The sequence below is a fragment of the Leuresthes tenuis genome, unplaced genomic scaffold, assembly GCF_036924035.1.
Source record: "Leuresthes tenuis unplaced genomic scaffold, fLeuTen1.0.hap1 SCAF_9, whole genome shotgun sequence".
In the NCBI taxonomy this organism is placed as follows: Eukaryota; Metazoa; Chordata; class Actinopteri; order Atheriniformes; family Atherinopsidae; genus Leuresthes; species Leuresthes tenuis.
Window position 1 is genome coordinate 24,179,513 of NW_027325363.1, and position 19,722 is coordinate 24,199,234.

Sequence of the window (19,722 nt, forward strand, 5' to 3'; positions counted from 1 at the left end):
ATATTATGAATCCTGGTTCACGGGGGATGTGGAGATAAGCCTGCCCTGTGCCACAAACTGCACCTCCACCACCATTACTGACAAAAATATTGCGTGTGTGAGTGAGCGAGAAAGACAGAGTCAGGCTTCATATGCCCTCATCTTTAATGTGTGAATCTGACAGTTTGTGTGTGAGTGTGTTTGTGCATATACAGCTCAGAGCGGGCGTGTCCCCTCACCGGGTGTGTGTGTCGGGGGCCCAGCCCCCCCTCTGGCGGGGGCCCTGGGACCTCTGTGACTCTGTCGTGGGCTCGCCATGCGATGTGCTCGTGAGCGCGTGCGTCGTGTGCCGCTTGGAGCGGTTCGCCAGGTACCTGGGCCGCAGGGAGGGGGAGGACGGGGATGAGGGTGGGAGACAGGAAGCAGCGCTGGTCAGCTCTCTGTCCTCATTGGCTAATGGAGACGGGGGGGGGGAGGCCCACCCCTTCCCACCTCTGCCAATAGGTGCCATCATTCATATCATCTTAGCCAATCAGAAAACATCAAATGAAATTACACCACAGATGGATGTTGTAGCTTATGGGTATTCAACAACCTCCCAGCTTCCAATTTAAGGACTGGACCGGTTGCCGTTTTGTAGTCATTGGTTTTTTTGCAAGCTTCAGAGTTAGCAAAGCTGTGTGAAAAAGAGTGAAAAAGTCCACACAATAATTTGGCACTTACTGAAATGAGAGAGATAAAAGAAGCTCTGGATCAGAGAGTTTGAGAGATAGGAGGGCTGTAATTGATGGCAGAATTGCTTTGGAACGGTGGCAGAAGGTACGTGTGCGATGGAGAAAGGAGAAAAGATGGGATAAGCACCACAGCACGGTGGCCACCTCCCAAGGGGAAAAAGCAGAGCAGCCTAGAGGCACTCACTCCCAGCAACCCAGGACACCGGCGTAGTCAACAGAACGTGCCGTCTGAAGGGACCGGCTGAAAAGCCCTGACCTGGACCTCTTCCATATACTTGCTCCATCGATCTTTCCCCACAGATTTCCATATACCAACATATGGGGAAGTTTTCAAAATGATTTCATAGAGAAGTATCTAACTGTCCTCTACATGACACAACCCCTTTACTCACTATGCTAATTCGCTCACTGTTTTTTTCTTTTTCTGATTTGGGGTGGGGTGTTTCTGCCAAATCCGGTTCGGACAGCACGTCTGGAATGTGTACCCAATCACCAAAACCGTCACCGGTGGTTACCTCTGCACTGCCTCTTGGTCTGGCTCTCCATCTGAACCCTCCTCATCCACCGGCGCTACTGCAGGGATAGGATGCTGAGAGACGCAAACAGTTTACTGGTCAAAGCTTGTTTGGCACCTAAACAGAGAAATACCAGCGTGTGCACATTAACAAATCCAGACCCTCACCGGACTGGCAACAAGCGGCGACGGCCCTCGAGGCCTCTTCAGGAGCTGGGCGTGTAGCTGAATGTTGGCCCCGCCGTCGGAAGCTCTTCGACCCAGGGGCCCCATGCCATTGAGCAGCTGCAGGGTAGGCGGCTGCAGCAGTGATTGCTCCTGCAAGATCAGTGCACGCAGGACGTCAGATTACGGTCAAAATAAACAAAGTTGGCTTCCAGAGGTGAAAATCCAGTCTGAGCCAACAATACCTTGTACTCCAGCTGCTGCGTTGGCTGCAGGCTTTGTGTTGGCATGAGTGTGTGCATCTGACCCATCGTGGGGGCGAGTTGGGGGAAGGGGGGCTGAGGCAACGCACCACGAGGGAAACCCGGTGGAAGCTTTTGGAGGTCCTCCTGCATCTCCGTCCTGTGGGGGAGGGAGTGACGACGAAATATGGAAGTCAGTCACGGTTTGTGTCTTAAAACTGAAACTCTGCCATCAGTGTATCAACACACCCACAAGCCTGTTAGCACCTCGTGTTTGACTCCTTTAGAACGTGACCAACTTTTTTTGTTTTTGTCATTTACAAAACAACATTCAATATCATCTGAAACTGTATTAAAAAAAAACATGTTTGTGCTTCAGTCTTTTGTTCATATATTAGACCATGTGAATGAATACATTAGACCATGTGAATGAATACATGGTGTCAAATCAACCCTCACCTAGCATGGGGGGAAAAAAGAAAAAAAAAGTCCAAATCCACACATTTATCAGCAACTCGCCGCAAAACTGACGTAGTCGATTGTAAAGTTACCTTTGGTCTGGTACCCCCACAGTGTGCCGCCTCATTGAAAGATAGCGAGCCATGGCCTCAGGAGATGGCTCCTCCCCTTCATCACTGTCCAGGGCCATGCTGCCATCAGGCTAAACAACAAACACACACATATTTAGACATGAGAAGTGCCCTTTGCATGCTCAGAGTGCTCAGATAAAAAAGAAAATCACATTTCAAAGATATCCCTGTTGGAATATATTCACTTTAAAGTTAATGTTTTCTATTAAAATCCCTGCTGCAATGCAGTAATCTGATGCATTCTTGTGTTTCAGGGTTTGTGAGTCAGAGCCTCTGTGTGTTATGTCTGAGTGTGCATGTGTTATTGCAAGTGACTGATAAGAGCCTATGGGATGGATTCCAGTCTACACGGAAATAGTAAACAGTAGTAACAAAGTACAAACACCGAATAGAGAAGCAAACTTTAAATAACAAGTCGTAAGGGTTAGAGTCATGGTTGGGATTCTAAAAGACCTGACTTCTTCATGCTTGCTTTTGGATCACACTGACCCTGAATAAGACAACCAAGCGGATTCCGAGGCTGACTCACCTCAACAATTTGGTTCTCTGGGTTGATGAGCTGAACGTGGGGAACGGTCATGCTAACCGGATTACCTTGTGGGTCTGTCTGCTGGGTATGGACACACACACACAGACACACAGGTTATGTGAGGATTGCACTACTTTCATAACAATCTTCTTAGAGAAGCTGGATTGACATATGTGGGTTAAAACCAACTGACTCCCTTCAGTGGACAGACATAACCACTGTAAGCTAAACTCCTGAAAGTCATGAGAAATCCTGGCGTCTTAAAATGAAGAGGCTCTTAAAATAAATAATGTATGCCCAACAAGATTTCTTTTAGAAGATTAACTCAAACCGTATAATGCGCTCCATGTGCTTAACCATTAAACTGTGGGGAGTAATGAGCTCTTGCTGTGATCCACCAGCTATGGAAACCATGTTTTACAGCTACTAAAACCATAAAATCATAGAACAGGCAGTCTGGACATAACTACTGCATCAGAACTGTTACCGGCTGTAAAAACAGTCATATCTCATGACAACACCAACAGAAACGAGCGCACCTGTACGGCGTTTAGAGGATAGCTGATGCGCGGTGTGGGCGGGGCAACACGCAGGTTCTTGTGTTTCTTGAGGCGTTCAGCCAGCAGACTGTAAATGGCACTGTAGTGATCGTATGCATCCGTGTGTAGAGACTGGAGAGGAAAAAGAAAAACAAACATACGTTTCGCTGGTGGCGTTGGACAAAAGGCTGCAATGCGTCCACATAAATCTGCTGTCCAACCTGAAGTGTGCGCTCTCTGTCCAAGCCCATCTCGGACATGGCTATCAGCACCTGCTCGTTGATGAGCTCAATCTCTCTCTCCGTTTTCACCTGCTCACACTCTGCTATCAACTAGAAGAGAATACAGACACGGTTCAAGAAACAGAGACAGATAAAGAAAAGCGATGATTTGCTTTCTGGCGAGGAAAAGAAAACGGATCAAAGCTCTTCTATTTTCTGCACAGACCAGGGTTCTTTTTAGAGTTGTCATAAAATGACTTAGCATTAACATTATTAGCAATTAATAAATCATTTGGCGGGAAGAATATTTTGCGACAGCATCGCAATTCTACCGCCCAAATTCCAGCAATGAGCCTGCAGAGTGGATCGAGTGTTGCTGAGTACTTTGAGAGAGGTCTCACCCTGTCGAATTCTGGGTCCGAGTCGCCTTGTCTCATCCACTTGTTCTTACAGATCTGCTCCATGGTCAACCTTCTGCTGGGCTCCAGCACTAACATGTGTCTAATTAAGTACTCACAGTCTGCAAAAATACACAAACACACAAACACTTCCTGCATGAGACAAGAAAACGAGAAGCTTTGTATACACCAACTGTGTTCTTCATTCACAACACCTGAACCACATTGTCCCAAGTTAATGTGAGTATTTAATAATAACCAAACACAGAGGACCGCAAACGTTTTTTGAGATGGTGCAACTTCATTTTCAAAAAGATGTGCATCAGTGCAACTTGGAAACACATCCGCTGTTTGTTTTTATATGTTGTTGTTGTTGTTTTTTTTTAAATTATTGTAAACACAATATATCCACTGAACCAGCAGGACAAAATGAGATAAAGGTGTACGTCTGCGAGTGCAGTGCTTAAAATCCTGACACATCCGGCAACATCGAGTGGCGCAGGTCGTCATTTTAGTCTGGCCCTCCTGCAAACTTTGGCTCTTTCTATCGCATTCAAAGGAAATCAGAAAATTCATTTTCAGGCAAACATCGTTGAGATCCTCCTGCGACGCTGCACATTTCTCATGAGAACAGGACAAGGAACCTTGTGTCAAAATCTTCAAAGTTCCTCTCCTGAAATGAAGCACTCATGCAACTTGTGGTAGAATTTGGAAGGGCCGACCGAAACCACAAGCCTTACGCACGAAACGCTCAGAAAGCACAACAACACACAAACCACCCGGGAACCGACGCGCTTAACTGAAGCGCGTCTGCCTGCAGTGTTTGTAAAAAGGGAGTGTGCTGATCGGTCGAAAGAAGGAACTGTGATGGCCACATTTCAAGCCATCCTACTGCAATGTAAAGAAGGACCTGCCAATCATTAACTTCACGTGTCACATTTAGGCAAAGCTCTTCCCAGAAAAGGAGTTTAGGAGGAACCAGCGTAGAGAACAGGTGTGCAGTTCACTGTGAGGAGCAGTGAAATGTCAGCGACGTAACTCAAATCAACACGTACTGCGATACATTTGTTTTTTTTAATATATGATAAATCATCTTAATCTTTACTAAAAAAAAAAAAGAACAAGATTGCAGTGGACAGACTGCAAACTGCTGTTTTCTTTTAAAGGAAGAGCTAATATGAATGGATTTGTTAGCGCATGCGTTTTGGAAAAAATAAATATAAAAATATCAAAGCCCGGTTTATTCTGAAGTTCTACTTTACTCTGCAAGGTTTTTTAAAAGTAAAAGTGCAGTTTTGGATTTCTATTAATTGTCTGATTATTGCAAAGGCATTTTAAGAAACGCAGTCAAGTTTTTTTAAATAGAATAAAATTCAATTCAATTTTCTGTTTCAAGCACCAGTACACGTTCCTCTGGAGCCCTGCAGTGGCTCCAAAACAAACTTTTGTCATATGTCTGGTCTACAGCGTGTACCTGCTCTATTCTTTACACAAAAAAACAAGACTGCAATACTCTTTGCATCTTATCTGACTCCCTGTTCAAATTTAAAAACTACAGGTCACACTATCATTTCAAATATTTATTGGCCGTCCTTTTTGAGCTTGAACGGCAGCAGCTGAAAGTTGTTCCTGTGTTCGTGGCATACAGCAGTGGTTCATTACAATGACAATGGATTTCAATCACGGACATCATAAACATCATAAACAATGCGTTTGATCAGCTTTTATTGGATTTGTTCAGCCACTGGATGAAAAACAACAACAAAAAAAAAAGCTCCTACCTGTGGACATGAAGAAAGGGATGCGGAACTTTCCACTGAGGACACGTGCTCGCAAATTTTGTAGCGTGCTGCCATCAAAGGGTAAGGCGCCACACACCAGCACGTATAACACCACACCTAAGCTCTGTGCAGAGGAAAGGCCGATAAACAAACGACTGAATTATTATTCAGGGGCTTTGTGCTGCTGGAAAGATCCGAGCCAGTCACCCAACTTACCCAGATATCTACTTTAGGTCCATCATACTCTTTGCCCTCAAAAAGCTCTGGAGCAGCATAGGGAGGGCTGCCGCACCAAGTCTTCAACAGCTGGCCCCGAGAAAACATGTTGCTGAAGCCAAAATCTGGAAGCAGACAGAAGAATCGCGTCACTCCCCTTGACAGAGGAACACACAACCCACTCGCCAATACAAGCTTAAACACACACACACCTGCGATTTTGATGTTGAGGTTGTGGTCCAGTAGCAGATTCTCGGCCTTCAGGTCTCTGTGGACGATGTTACGGCAGTGACAGAAGTGGACTGCTGCCACGATCTGCTTGAACTTCTTCCTGGCGTCCTTTTCTGCCATGCGCCCGTGTGCCACCAGGTGGTCTGCATGCACAAGGTAGGATTTTGAAATTTAGGGCTCGAGCACACTGTGCGCCAGTACAGATGCAACATCTTAGGCACCAATTCAACTGGAAGCCTGCTGTTCCCAGGAGACCAAAACTCGTGAAGCATTTGATTCCATTTGGATCTGCCCCAATAAACTTCATTTACCATGAAGCAGGGGAAGCGCCACTGTTCTGTTTTTCAGTAGTTAATAGAATATTGTGAACCAAGAATTCATCTGACAATATTGTGGCCAAAGTTTTATATAGAAGCAGTTAAGTTGATTTTCCTTTTCCCTGAAGAAAACAGCTTAAAAACAGGGTCAACAACCAAAAGGCAACAAAAACAAACAGCAGAGGGAGTGGCAATGACAAAAGTAATTAGCTTCGACAGCAGGGAATTCCCTTACCGAATATCTCCCCACCGCTCGCGTACTCCGTTACCAGATAGATCATCCTCTCTGTCTCCATTACCTGAAGACATAAACAAATGATAACAACAAGGACTCACAGACCCTCTGACAGGCCGGTTCAGCGGTTACACAACAGCATGAGTAAGCACTGTTTGGCATATAAACAAGAGATCTAAATAGACCGTGCACTTCACTGTAGTGTTCGATCTGTGTTGGAGGACTTTAGCTCACTTTTTCTGGCAAAAACGATTAGAGAATGTTTTCAAGGTTTTTTCAAGCCAGATGAGAATAATACAATCCTATTAAACTTTTATGAGTCTAATGAAAGGATGCCTACAGGACAGAAGACTGGAGTTGCACGAGAGAGTCGCTGCAGAGGCACGAGAGATTTATTCAGGTTACAAACAGACATTTTCCAGGTACATTTATAATATAATCTCAGTCCCTTGGTGCAGTTTCTCCCATAGCGATAGAAGTATCAAACGCCACTAAACCAACATTTGTCTTATTTGTTCTTCTCCTACTGGGCCACAGGTCTCATGGATGAGCTGTGAGCAGAGCGCGTTGTTGGTTCTGTGGGTGAGTGTTGTACCTGGTAGAGGCGGATGATGTGGGGGTGCTTCAGCAACTTCATGATTTGCACTTCTCTGAAAATCTTTTTCAGGTTCTCATCGTCCAGTTGAGTCTTATCCACTATTTTTATAGCCACCTGGAGACAAGGAAGGGATGGAAAAATGACAAGAGAGGGGTGAGAGGATTAACAACATTACGGTGGAAACGGTGAAGGAAGAAGTGCGTACAGAGGGCAGGAGGAGAAAGAAGACAAAACAAGACAGTATTCAATACGCAATACGTTTAGCAGCTCTTAAAAGTAGACACAGCACATTCACATTAGTGGTATTCAAGCTGATGCTTAAATTACAGACAACAAATCAAGGCCCAGTCCCACTGCTATGCATCACTGCTATGACGCCACTATAAGTATAAAAGAATAAAAGTGCCAAGAAAATAACCAGCAAAGGAGGCGAGGTGAGGGAATCACTACTCAATTCTGAAGAAGGAGATGTTATCCACTACCACTAAAATAAGTAATAAACACAACTATCGAGTGACTTAGCAGAAAAAAACAAGCTACAGGAGGAGATACTTGTACTCGAGGACATGACTACCCACGCTGTGTTTGACAACAGCGGCTTTCTCGGTATTCCAGCCTGTTTGGGTAACTTGGCCTGTGCTGTGACCTTTGACTGAGAACACAACTGTTACATAACGACTGAGCCCTGGACAATGGCTCCAGCGGTGTGGACTGTGATAGCGTGTGACGGGAGCTTTGCTCCGCCACTTAGGAGGGGGTAGACGGCTTTAATGACTTAATCAAGCAAAGCTAATGAGAATGGCCCAAAACACAGCGTCTGCCAAAAATAGATTACAAAAAAAAAAATTAAAGGCATGCAGCGTGTACACACACACACACACACACACACCCTAACATCTGATTCCAAGGAGTGCCACACTGAGCTCTCCCTTTCCTGAGAAAAGACACGAAGAAGATGAGGCCGTTTGAAGCCCGTCAAGGCCAACTTCCTCTTGGAGACAGGAAGGGGAAGTGAGGAAGAGCGAACAGGGGGCTCCTGAGAGAGCACAGAGCAGTAAGGGTGACATTAACCAGCTCATTGTGTGAGTTTCCCTTCAAGGGTATTGTACAAACTGTGAAAAACATGTCCCCCGGTGGAGAGTATGATGTCCAAACATGTGGCCGTTTACAAAAAACTCAGGTCAGGTTACCAAAGGTCGCTTTTAAAACGACTTAACTTTGTCATTTTTGTGGATGAGCTCTTACTTTAAAAGAAAAAGTGACAATTCATCCTCTGCGATTCTTTCCAGTCACCCAGATCCAGAACTGGTCAAAGGTTTGGGCCAACAACTTTTGACTGGGGCTGTTGATCACATTCATAAGAATATCCTTGACAGCTGTATTTACCTACGGCAGTGACAGAGAGATTGGTTTTACAACATAAACGGGCATTTGTCTTGTTAGACCAGTGGTGAAGTGAACTAAGCAAACTGGTTAGCTGGGTTGCTCATCATTTGGGTAAATGTCAAGATGTAAAATACATGCAAACTTTAAAACTTTAAATAGCTCTATCGTCGTTTTTAAGCCGCCATTGATTACTCCAAGCACATTTTTATTGGGGCATTGAAAAAGCGGTTTCGGGTGATTTCCAAGAGTACAGCAACAAATGTATCCACCGCACAGAGACCAGTAGGACTGGGATTACTGGGAGCCTGTCATCAGCTTAGACACAAGTTAACAACACAGCAACACTTGTGTCCTTCTGCATGTACGTGGCAAACAAACAAGGTGGCTAAAGGAGACGCTGAATAGCAACACACCACAATACGGTTATCACATGACAGGATGTGGACCGGAAAGAAACAACAGCAACTTCAGCTCTGTACCTCTATGGAAAACTGTATCACCGTCTTTTCTGGTGCGTCGCTACACGTCACACAAGGCCATGACCCGTGTCTCTCAGTTCTAAGAAAGTGACGAGATTGCAAAAGCATAGCTCCCTGCTGCACACTTTACCCTACACCACTGTAATGACAGATATCCAGTGTGCGCGTCGTCTACTCTCTCTTCACTTTCTGGAACTGACAATCCAACATTCCGAGTCGCCATCTGTACCTCAACTTTTTGTGACACATTCCGTTTGCACAATCCAATCCAACACTCTCATCAGCACCCTGATGAGTGTCTGGAAATGTGCGATGCCAGCCCAATATTCAAATGATTTGTGTCAACCCTCTTGGATGGACAGTTTTTCCTTTCACTCCAGTGCAGGCAACTCGAAACGACTCAAAACGACCAGCTGGTCCTCAAACTTCTCGGATCCCATGAGCTCTTACTCTACCAGCAGCCATTCCAAACACACAAGAGTAAATCTCTATTTCTAAACACTTGAAATCTCTCAGCCTGACTGATGGGTTTGAATTGCAATGAAGAGAAAACAGCTGGAAGAAGAAAAAAAAAACAAGATTTTGGTATGAAGTGTGTAGAACTAATTTTATTTAACTCGACACACACACATAAACCAGCCACACCATGTAGGCTAAACAATGAAAATACACTAAGTCTATCTGAAAAAACACCTGGCAATGAAAAGGTGTACTGTGAGTGTATCTAATGTTTTTTTTTTTTAAATCACATCAGTTATCAATTAAAATATTGGAGAAAAGAAAAAAAAAGTGAAATGCATCCAATGGGATACATAATATAGAATCAAGACAGCCTATAGTGTTTGACCTACATCTACATCAGAAACAGTTGAATCATGGGATAAAGTATACTTCCAAGTGGAAAAATCCCCAGTTTGATCCCTGGCTTCCCCCATTACACGTGTCGAAGTGTCATTGCGCAAGATACTGGAGCTAACGTCGCCCCTGATGTGTTCTGGACTCGTAGCTTGCTTTTGATAAAAGACCCTGCTAAATGAATGAAAGTAATTCAACAAATACTAACTAAGCACCAAGAGGCAGTATTTTATAATCAACACAATTTTGTATATGATTAACATACTGCCTTCCTTTAGGACCTCGAAAAATCCATGGAAAATCCATCCGTGACTCACTTATTATTCTGTGGCGTAACCTCAACAGCGGAAAGCTGGGAAAGTGCATCTTGCATGCTCATTTGTGTTCACACATCATAGTAGGGTGATATAACGTATGAGGTTAACCTTCATCTGCAGGAGATGGAGATTACAACACCTTCAGAGGGTGTAATGCTGAGGCTTAACCCATATCAGCATGTGACTGGGTCTGACTCACACACGCTCAGAAACACCTCTGCTGCTCACCACGGCTGCCTGAAAACGCAGGCTTTGTCAACTCAAAGCAGCCAGGTATGATGGTAAATTGAGGCCATTTGTGTGTGTGTGTGTGTGTAAAGTTACAAGACATCAAATAGCGTCACACGTGACAGGGTCATGTCAGGTCAGCACACACTGTACGACTATGACTGCGTGTTACACGTGCGTAAACTGCTGGTGCAGACGCTGTGAGTCAGTGCAGAGCCTTCAGAGGTGTTTTACTTGTGTGTGGAAATGACTCAGGCTGAAAGTAGAAGACAGGGCCGCGTTACAGTGTGGATAAGCTGGACATTGCACGTTCATCTTTGCGCACAGCAGAGCCCACACACTTTATGGAGGGTTTATCTTTCGGGCCAAACCATCGAAAGTACTCATGAAGAATTTCTGACAATTACAAACATTAGAGCGAGGTGCAAAGGGAACACTTACATGTAAACGAAATATTATGTGCAAACAAAAGGATTTATATACGGTGGAGCGGGAAAATAAAACGGTCAGAAGCAGGAATTAAAATGACACCTACACCTGTTGAAGCTAACCATACACGTCAGCGTAGACTTGAAGCAGCAGAGAAAAAGATAGGACTTTAGCTCATTCAGCTAAAACCCAAACTGTTCCCACACAAGCGCTGTGGAGAGCAGCTCGCAAACCCAATCCATTTGTCTGCTAAACTTTCTAGCAGGAATAACAATAAAAATTAGTTGGCCTCAAGTACCGCGTTATCTTCACCCCATCAGAGATTATACAACATATCAGAATCTTAACATTTCAAACCGGGTCTTCACACACTTATCGGTTTAAAATATGGCTGAAAATAATAGCTACGTTGACTATTTACTATATGAGATAGTTTATCCTCTAAGTTGTATATATAATCTTTCTAGCTTCTTCAAAGGCTGAGAAATGGTTTGATAACAGCTTTTAATGGGCGGGTTTAAGGTTTGCAGAAAAGCCTTTAGAAGGCTTTTAGAAACAGAGCCTCGGCTTTGAACAGGTTAATGCCTCAGGCTTAATGGGTTGATACAGAAACACGTTGGTCGAGATAATCATGCCTCTGTAGAGTACAGCAAGAAAAAAAAACAAAGACCTATTGAAATGATCAGCAAGATCTACATTTTGAGATGCACTAGCTACCGCAGGATGCTAGCACTCTGTGGGAAGCTACCTGTAGTCTTTGAAGCTTACATACAACTTTGTCTCCAGTTGTATCACCGTGTGGAATTTTAGAAGGATGATCCTAAAACCGAACAGGTCAGCTCTACACTCTTAAACTCACTCATGGCAGCACATCGTGATGTACTTCATTCGTATGACATGAAGCCAGCGGTGCGTTTGGGGTTACCTTGTGATGCGGCCAAATTCTCATGAGATCATGATCATGAGAAAATTCATCCAACAGCGCCTCAGAGTTGAGTCAGACTAATCCGCGCAACTATAGTTGCAGCCATGAGGAAATGATAGACGTAACGAGGTAAAAAGGTTAAAAACAAGTTAAAATGTCATTGATAGATCAAAAAAATAGATCCATGAAGACAAGAACAACTTTAATAAAATCTCTCATTAAAGGGCATCAACAGCTACCAGCAGCACTGTGGCAGGTGGCACAGTGTTATGGGTTTTAACTGAAACAGACTGAGGCGCCATGTTTGGAAATGACTAAAGGACAGATAATTAGCACACACACACACACACACACCTGCTGGCAACAGTCCAGCGGGAGAGACAAAGGTGCCAATATGGTTCATGAGGAGCACAATACGATTATCTTGACAAAGCCTGCGCTGCCCTCCATCATGTACATGGTGTCATGTGCTGAGACACACAGACACGCGTTCTTCCCCTTCTGTAGCCACAGGGTCATGGATTCGAATGACTGAGATGCAGCAGAAGATGACTAGCAGGCAGAAAGATATGTCAAGTAGCAGCCCAACATTTGTCATATTACTCACCCAAATTAAATCACATTTGGCCGTGTGTGTGTGTGTGTGCCTTTGAGAAAGAAATGGGCTGCTGTGTGTTTGAGAGCTTAGTGTGAGTATGTCTGAAGGAGTGAGTAAAACTATTACTCAGTGCTTTAGACCCGTTACCTAATGCTTACCAAACCCTCCTGCCCTCTTCCTCTTGTTTGTCCTTTTCTGACCAAAAACACTTGGGAGGAAAAGGAGGAATACAGGAAGGGACGGGCAGGAGATAAGAGGGAAAGGTTGTCCCCTCCACCAACAGACATATGTCAGAACATGACACGCTGTGCCATTTACCAGTCGTGACACAAAGCAACCATTTAAATGATGAAGACGAGTAAAAGGTCTGAACCTGTCTAAAACCCTGAGGTGAGGCCAAAAAACGAGCTCAGCCAATGACAAGGAGCATCCATTCAAAACTGCCGGTCGGGGTCTGGCACCACTGCCATCACGACTGAAACCATGGCAACCAAAAAGACTTCAATGGAGCGACCTTTCTCCAACTAGGAGCCTTAGCAACACACAGTCGCCACTGACAACAAGCGGCACTCGATGATGAAGGCACAGAGTTGTGAGTTTTAATCACAACCACAGCTCACGTTGCCGAGGGAACAAAAAGACAAGGCTTTTCAAACACGTGCCTCCAACTACATACCAGGGCTCTAATCACACCCTCTTGGTTAATACACTGCGCACTCATATGCAACCATAACAGCAGCCCAGTGCATTTTGGTTGCTCATCACATGTTCTGAAGATTAATTGGTATTGAGACTGTTCAGGGCAAAGATAAATCTTCCACACTTCGGTTGCATCACAGCTGCTTGTCTCACCATCGCCAGTGAATGTAAAAACTCACCCTTTACCTAGAGAGCAGTTTTCCAGATGACTAGTGAACAAGAAACTATTTCTAAACATGCAAGAACTGGAATGATCAAATGTCGGAGGTTTTGTTGATTCTGATGTAATCCGATGTTCATTTTTCCATAGTCTTGCTTCATCCTGTTCAGGGTCGCAGGGAGCATATCCCAGCTGCCACTAGGCGAGAGGCAAAGTTCACTGAGAGCAGGTCGGCAGTTCTGATGTAATCGACTGTGCATCAAAACGCCTGACAACGCTGAAAAACTGTCGAAAGGATATGCAAAAGTATGCACAAATATGCAACTGAAGGTGTCCCGATATCAATATTATTTCCACTAAAGCAAAGTGATACAGAACTGCAGTTTATACCATAACAAATTGCAGTGGATGGCTATCACTCGTCAATAGTAATATACAAGACAGGCCAAGTATAACATTTTTAACCAGCTTTATCACAAGTCCTCTGCCACATTTCAGAAAAGTGGAGGAATTCATGAAAATTAAATTGTACTGGAAAAGTTATAACAATGTAATTAACGTCACGCTCTGAAAGTAGAAAATATACCAATGAAAAATATGGATCTATGTGTTTTACTGTGTTTGAATATCTGGGGGGGGGGGGGGGGGGGGGATAGTCTTAGTCTGAATAACCCTTGTTGTATTCTTCATCCATATCACACACCCTTAATGGCAGCATAATGTTGGAGCTACTTAATGCAACTTATTCTTCGTCAGTGTTTTACAGCAGCTGACATAACTTCCACAGAGGCGGGAAAAAAAATCACCCGTTTCACGTTACTTTGAGTGGAAACGAGTCGAAACACTAACACAAAGCCTTAGCTATGTTCGATACTAAATACTAACAACTGAACTAACAATGACCTAACTTTACACAAACATTCCTTTGCTCTTGTTTCCATTTAAACTGAAACATCATATGGATTGTTTTCAAAGAATACGAGTTTTCTCTCTCTCTCTGACACCAGTTCAACATGTTGAATGACCCACAAGAGGCGCAGATGGGGTTCCGCAACACCAAAGAGAAACTGACCGTTATCCTTGTGTTAACAATGGTACAGTCCTCAGAGTCATACATTGTTAAGCACTAAGTAGATACAGTAAGGGCCCAAACCCAGTCACTCCCTCGGTCCTACCCCTCTGATTCGCAAAGTTGAGGCTCCGCTTTTCTTTTAGGGATCAAAGAGTCGCAGTGATGTAATCAAAGGGGTACCTTTGGAAGAACGGGGATTTGGCCAAAGTCACAAGTGAGTAATTAACAGCATTTTGGAGGCCCATAAAAGGACTTAAAACCTTTGTTAAAAAGTGATGCCCACAATAACTTTTATGAGCAGTCTGAACACATAAACTGAGTCTCACTTAGACAGCAGCAACATGTGGCACAGCTGGTCCTCCTGTGGCCGCATCAAAACTCTTGTTCTGACCTCCACTTCACTAAATGATGTTTGTCCGGGTCAGACAAACTGTCACTATTACTACATCCACACGCAGCACACTGGTTATCTGCTATCAGCGATTAGAGTTTGTGAGACTGCCGTTTAGTTGGCAACCACTGCAGCCATCCAAAGTATTATCAAGAGCCACAGATAAAACGATTGTGTGCACTGGGGAAACGCATTCACCTGTTGAACCTTTTGAGGGTTGACGAATCAACAGAGGAAATGATGCATTGACAGGGGCCGTCCCTTTGTAAGCCTCTAAGCGATTGAGCAAAAATGCCAGGTCTTCTTGGATAACATCCACCTCCATATAACAACAGCGAGAGCTGTTGGGCTATTTTTGACAAGTCAGCATTTCTCATTGGTCGTTCTAAAACCTGGCCCATGAAAGAAGGCTCCAGAGCACAATTCATCGGATGAGTGATCATCGTATCCATATTCATGGTATCCACAGGCATGTTAAAACGCACTCGTTTTCTTCTGATATTTACGAGCAGCTGGGGACGCTGGAAACCCTGTGCGTGTTCATGTAAATCATGAGCTCACTCGGTCTGTCTGTAACTACCATCAACAAACAAGACCTTTCTTTCATTCTGTCAGAGTCATTTTGTCCTCTACCCGTCTCTCAGCCGCAGACAGATACACGACAACAAACATCCAGGGAAGTAAACGAAACAACGTGGACGGCTACTGTCTCTGCGTTGCTCTTATATGACACAGAGAACCCTCTCACCGCTCCAACTAGTCTTTAAATCATCCCACAGTCATATCAGCACAGTTGAACAGTCCCTCATGCAGCATCTTAACCACTCCATGACTCACTGATCCAAGTTTATTTTGGCCTCATGGAACTACACAATGCAGGTTCTCTCAATCATGTGGTGCAAAGGATCCAAATGACCCGTGTCTGCCAGTCTGTGTCTATGTCAACAAGTTCAGCACTGGCTCACCTCGAGTTATGGTATCTGAATTAAAGGTTTCACATCACCTGAAAAAGAAGTACATTGCAGATACCTGCTGTACGCGTGGGCTTCTGTAAATCCTATTGGCTCTAAATGTTCTGCTGTACATCCACTTTAAGAGAGCACGCTGATCACAGCAGCCACGCAACCGTCAGAGAGAAACTGCTGGACACTATACTGAGCTGCGAATCAAAGTGGCTTCTACTAGAAAATCTTATTCATTCTTCTGTCGTCCAATGAACCAACAACAGCTTTCTAAATCATTATCTTTTTGTTATTACATTGACTCGTGGGCAAATGACACCTCAGAATATTTGGATGTCCTCCACCTCTTCCAGTACCCAAACTACCCTCTGAGACCACAAACAATAACAGATTTGATTAAAAAAAATCTTGACTTGTAGCCAGCCTCAATGTAAGGCATCTGCTCCTGAAGGGTGACTTTGTTTTTGCATGACTATCATTTGTTTACAATAGGACGTTCCCGTCAGTGAAGCCAAGCGACCAGTATACTGCTAACAAGCGCCCACACTATGCAAAAGCATCTGCGTACACTCAAAAGTGTGTGGCGGCAGCTCAGAAACCACCAATAAATCCAGATCAATGCCTTTCCCTTGATGAGGGGGACCGTCAAAATGTCGTTTAGCTTTTAACGAGAGCATCTAAATGCCACAAAAACCAGCACTGGCAAAAACCGGTGAACTTCAACTTGAAAAGACGTAAGAAACTTTCCGGACGAGAGTTTTCTGTACGTCTACGAACATTCTCTACGAAGAGAAAGTTAAAAAAAAAAGTCTACGGTCTTTGGCTCTGCCATAGTTGTCGGTCGTGCGTTAATGACACATTTAAATTACGTCCATCAACATTTTGGATAGCTACACATCAAGTACAAAAGTTAATTGTCAACTCAGTGTTCTTCAGTCTCGTGCTCAAAACTTGTTTACTTTGTGCCTTATCACCTCTCTTATCAATATATAAATCTTTCCAATCTGCTAATTAGCCCATAAGCTAAGCTAGCTACAACAAGATCGCTGTCTCCCCTCTTTTTCATCTCCGTCAATACCCTTCTCTCCGTCCTCTGCGCCCTGCCACACTTAAACCTTAGGCCTTTTCACCCTTTTTAATAAATATAAGACAAATGATCTATCTTGAGATTGATATTTTTGTATCCAACAGTTGATGGTGATGTTCCGGTCCGAATGGATCCCCAGTATACCCAACAGCAGTGTCACCAAAGCGGGCTGGCTGTTGATTCTCCGGTACAAGGAGGCCCCAGCGTCATCCCGAGTACATGGACGAAAAGGCTTAAAATGAACCAATGACAACTTCTAATTGTTCACCTCTAACGTTCGGACACCAACCGTCTTACCTTTTCTTTAGTAATGATGTGTGTGGCTAGTTTAACAACCGCGAAATTTCCCTTGCCGATTGTCCGCTCGATTTCATAGTGGCCCACTCGGGCAGGGGGGGGCCTGGTGGCCGAAGTGTGGCCAGGATTGGTGATGCACCCACTGGACGTGCTCTGACGACCTGAGTGGTTGATACCGGAGGATGGCTGGGCTCGGTTCTGGGACCCCATTCCTGTGTGGGTCGGTCGAGCAGAGTGCGTAATCCCGGCCGCAGCGGACCCAGCAGCACCTCCGCTAGACACGGCCGCCATCTTCTCGCCTCTCTGCGGGAACAACAAGCAGCCTTGCGCAGCGCTCATCGCGGGCACGCCCCCGCCCTGCGTCATTTTACGTGAAACGCTCCTCCGCAGCGCCCTCTCTAGGTTGTAACCACGGCAACGATCAACGTAACAAATGACTTCATCCACAGAAACGTATTGTGGTTGCCTTGGAGACAGAGAAGTGCGCATTATCACTGTGGTTCCCATGATTCAGTGATTCCTTACAAAACTGCTGCGCTATGTATGATCAGACGGGTTCATGAGGCTTTAAAGATGTATGCCGTGCTGACATTACATTGTCAGAAATAAACCAATCGAGCGAAGGAAAATAATCACACCGTCACATCATTGAATAAGTGACACTACAAATAATTACACAAAGTGTTTCTCTTTGTTTAAGATTCTGCAATACAAAAAAGAGGTCACTCCAAAATCATGGCCATTTTCATTCGATGTCATTCTACTATGTAGAGATATTCAGGTGTATTTTTTTCCCAATATCCTTACAAAACTAAATACTAAACAAACAAAAAAGGACAATAATTTGTTTCAAGCGTTAATTTCATAAACCAGAGAGATGGCCTTGACATTCTGAATGGGTAGGGAGGAACAACATGTTTCCATAAAGAGCAGACATAAGTTGGAATTTTACAAAGAGGTTACTCTGGATGATAATCATAAAAATTATAATATAATATAATATATATAATTATAATAATAGAACACAAAAGCAACTGAACTTACCACTGATATTATATTATGTTTAATTTTTTTAACCTGTTCCAGTGGAAAGTTTCTCACCAGATTGTAGACAGCACCATCTAGTGGTAGAAAGGAATTCCTGCAGCCAACTTGATCCCAAAATGGGCTCTTGCTTGACTGCCAAACCTCAAAAAGGAGCAGGTTCCCTTTGTGTTAGCTAGTATAAGAATATCTCATTTACTGAAGTTAGGTTAATCGAATGCACTATTAGATGACAGCATCAGCTAAATGCTAAATACATATGGATCAGTAGTAACATAAAGCTAATTCATGTGCATCAAAATCCAGTTTTGAGGAAATGGTTAATGTTTCTACATAGACGTGTTTTGAATGAGGAACTTGATCACAGAAAAGCTGGGATCACAAAGAAGTTAGAATAATAGACGCATAAGTCACTGGTTAATCGATTACTCTGTTTTTTAGCTGCAAAACTAAATGATACCACCGCAATAATATATATATTACTGAGCAAAACAATTACAGAAAAAAACTACAAATAGTCTTGAAGGAAATTGATTGAATCCACACACATTCATTCAAAACCATGGGAGAACTCAAAGAACGTCCATTTTGCCACGCTCCCCACTGTACAGATGAGAGTGGGCTTGTTGAAACAAGTAGATAATGGCATCTTCAACTTCAACCTCAGGGCAATAAGTAGACTGCAGTGGGTCCTGAAAAGTTCTCACATGTTGTCTTCGATGGGCTATTAACAGTTTATCCAGCACTTTCATGATTGGATGTTAAAGTAAATGGTTTATTGTCATTTAAGACGGATAGATTTGATTTTTCGGGAACCGAAACAAGGCAGGATGTCTTTCACTGAAACTTTCTTCTGACTTGGCTAATCTTAACCATCTTGATCAGCACTCATGATCTGCCTCTTAACCTGACAACTGGAGACAGACAGACAGGCAGAACGTTGAGGGAGATGGGATTTCAGTTTCATTGTTTTTAAGATTTAATAGACTTTATTGTCATTGCACAGTTGTACAATTTCGTTGTACACAAGCACAACGAAATTGGGGCACAGTTCTCCTCCCAGTGCAAACATGTAATAAATAATAAAATAACCAAATTCTCTTTTGAATGTGTGTTATAAAGTTGATCATTTATATTAAGTCATCTCTGTCAGTAATGCTGAGGATGTGTTTTCATACCAAAGACGGATCTAAAATTTACAAATAATGCAGGAATACACATAAACTAAAAATTATATTTTGGTCTCAGTTGTAAAAAGATGAAATGGTTTGTCCTGAGAATTTTATGACATTACATATTTTCAAAAGTTTTAACCAGGGAATAAAACTCTTGAGATCTAAAACTATTTTACAGCACTTTACCACGAGTACGTTGACCACAGAAAGAATCTTGAACCCTGTTGCATTTATAACAGCTGCAGTGAAAAATTGCATGTCAGGTTTCCTTTCGATAAAGGGATTCTATTGGTGAACCCCGCAGTGACGCAATGACGTCGCACGGCGTT

At 43.6% G+C, this 19,722-nt stretch overlaps 1 protein-coding gene across 3 annotated transcripts in view; it reads right to left on the bottom strand.

The window, feature by feature from the left end:
• Positions 1-17,495, bottom strand: part of sik3 (SIK family kinase 3) — a 29,696-nt gene extending 12,201 nt beyond the window's left edge. Inside the window, exons 1-15 of one of the 3 annotated variants that reach the window (XM_072392926.1) lie at positions 17,175-17,495; positions 7,287-7,403; positions 6,692-6,755; positions 6,121-6,282; positions 5,909-6,033; positions 5,693-5,816; positions 3,915-4,033; positions 3,514-3,624; positions 3,293-3,424; positions 2,754-2,834; positions 2,186-2,295; positions 1,638-1,794; positions 1,396-1,545; positions 1,229-1,302; positions 219-353 (exon numbers count right to left, since the gene is read on the bottom strand). In XM_072392926.1, the coding sequence (XP_072249027.1) occupies positions 219-353; positions 1,229-1,302; positions 1,396-1,545; positions 1,638-1,794; positions 2,186-2,295; positions 2,754-2,834; positions 3,293-3,424; positions 3,514-3,624; positions 3,915-4,033; positions 5,693-5,816; positions 5,909-6,033; positions 6,121-6,282; positions 6,692-6,755; positions 7,287-7,403; positions 17,175-17,465 (1,952 nt within the window). In that variant the 5' untranslated portion in view covers positions 17,466-17,495. The remainder of the gene's footprint in view (positions 1-218; positions 354-1,228; positions 1,303-1,395; positions 1,546-1,637; positions 1,795-2,185; positions 2,296-2,753; positions 2,835-3,292; positions 3,425-3,513; positions 3,625-3,914; positions 4,034-5,692; positions 5,817-5,908; positions 6,034-6,120; positions 6,283-6,691; positions 6,756-7,286; positions 7,404-17,174) is intronic. The other 2 variants (XM_072392927.1, XM_072392928.1) reach the window with 2 other exon arrangements.
• Between the last annotated feature and the right edge of the window lie 2,227 nt (positions 17,496-19,722).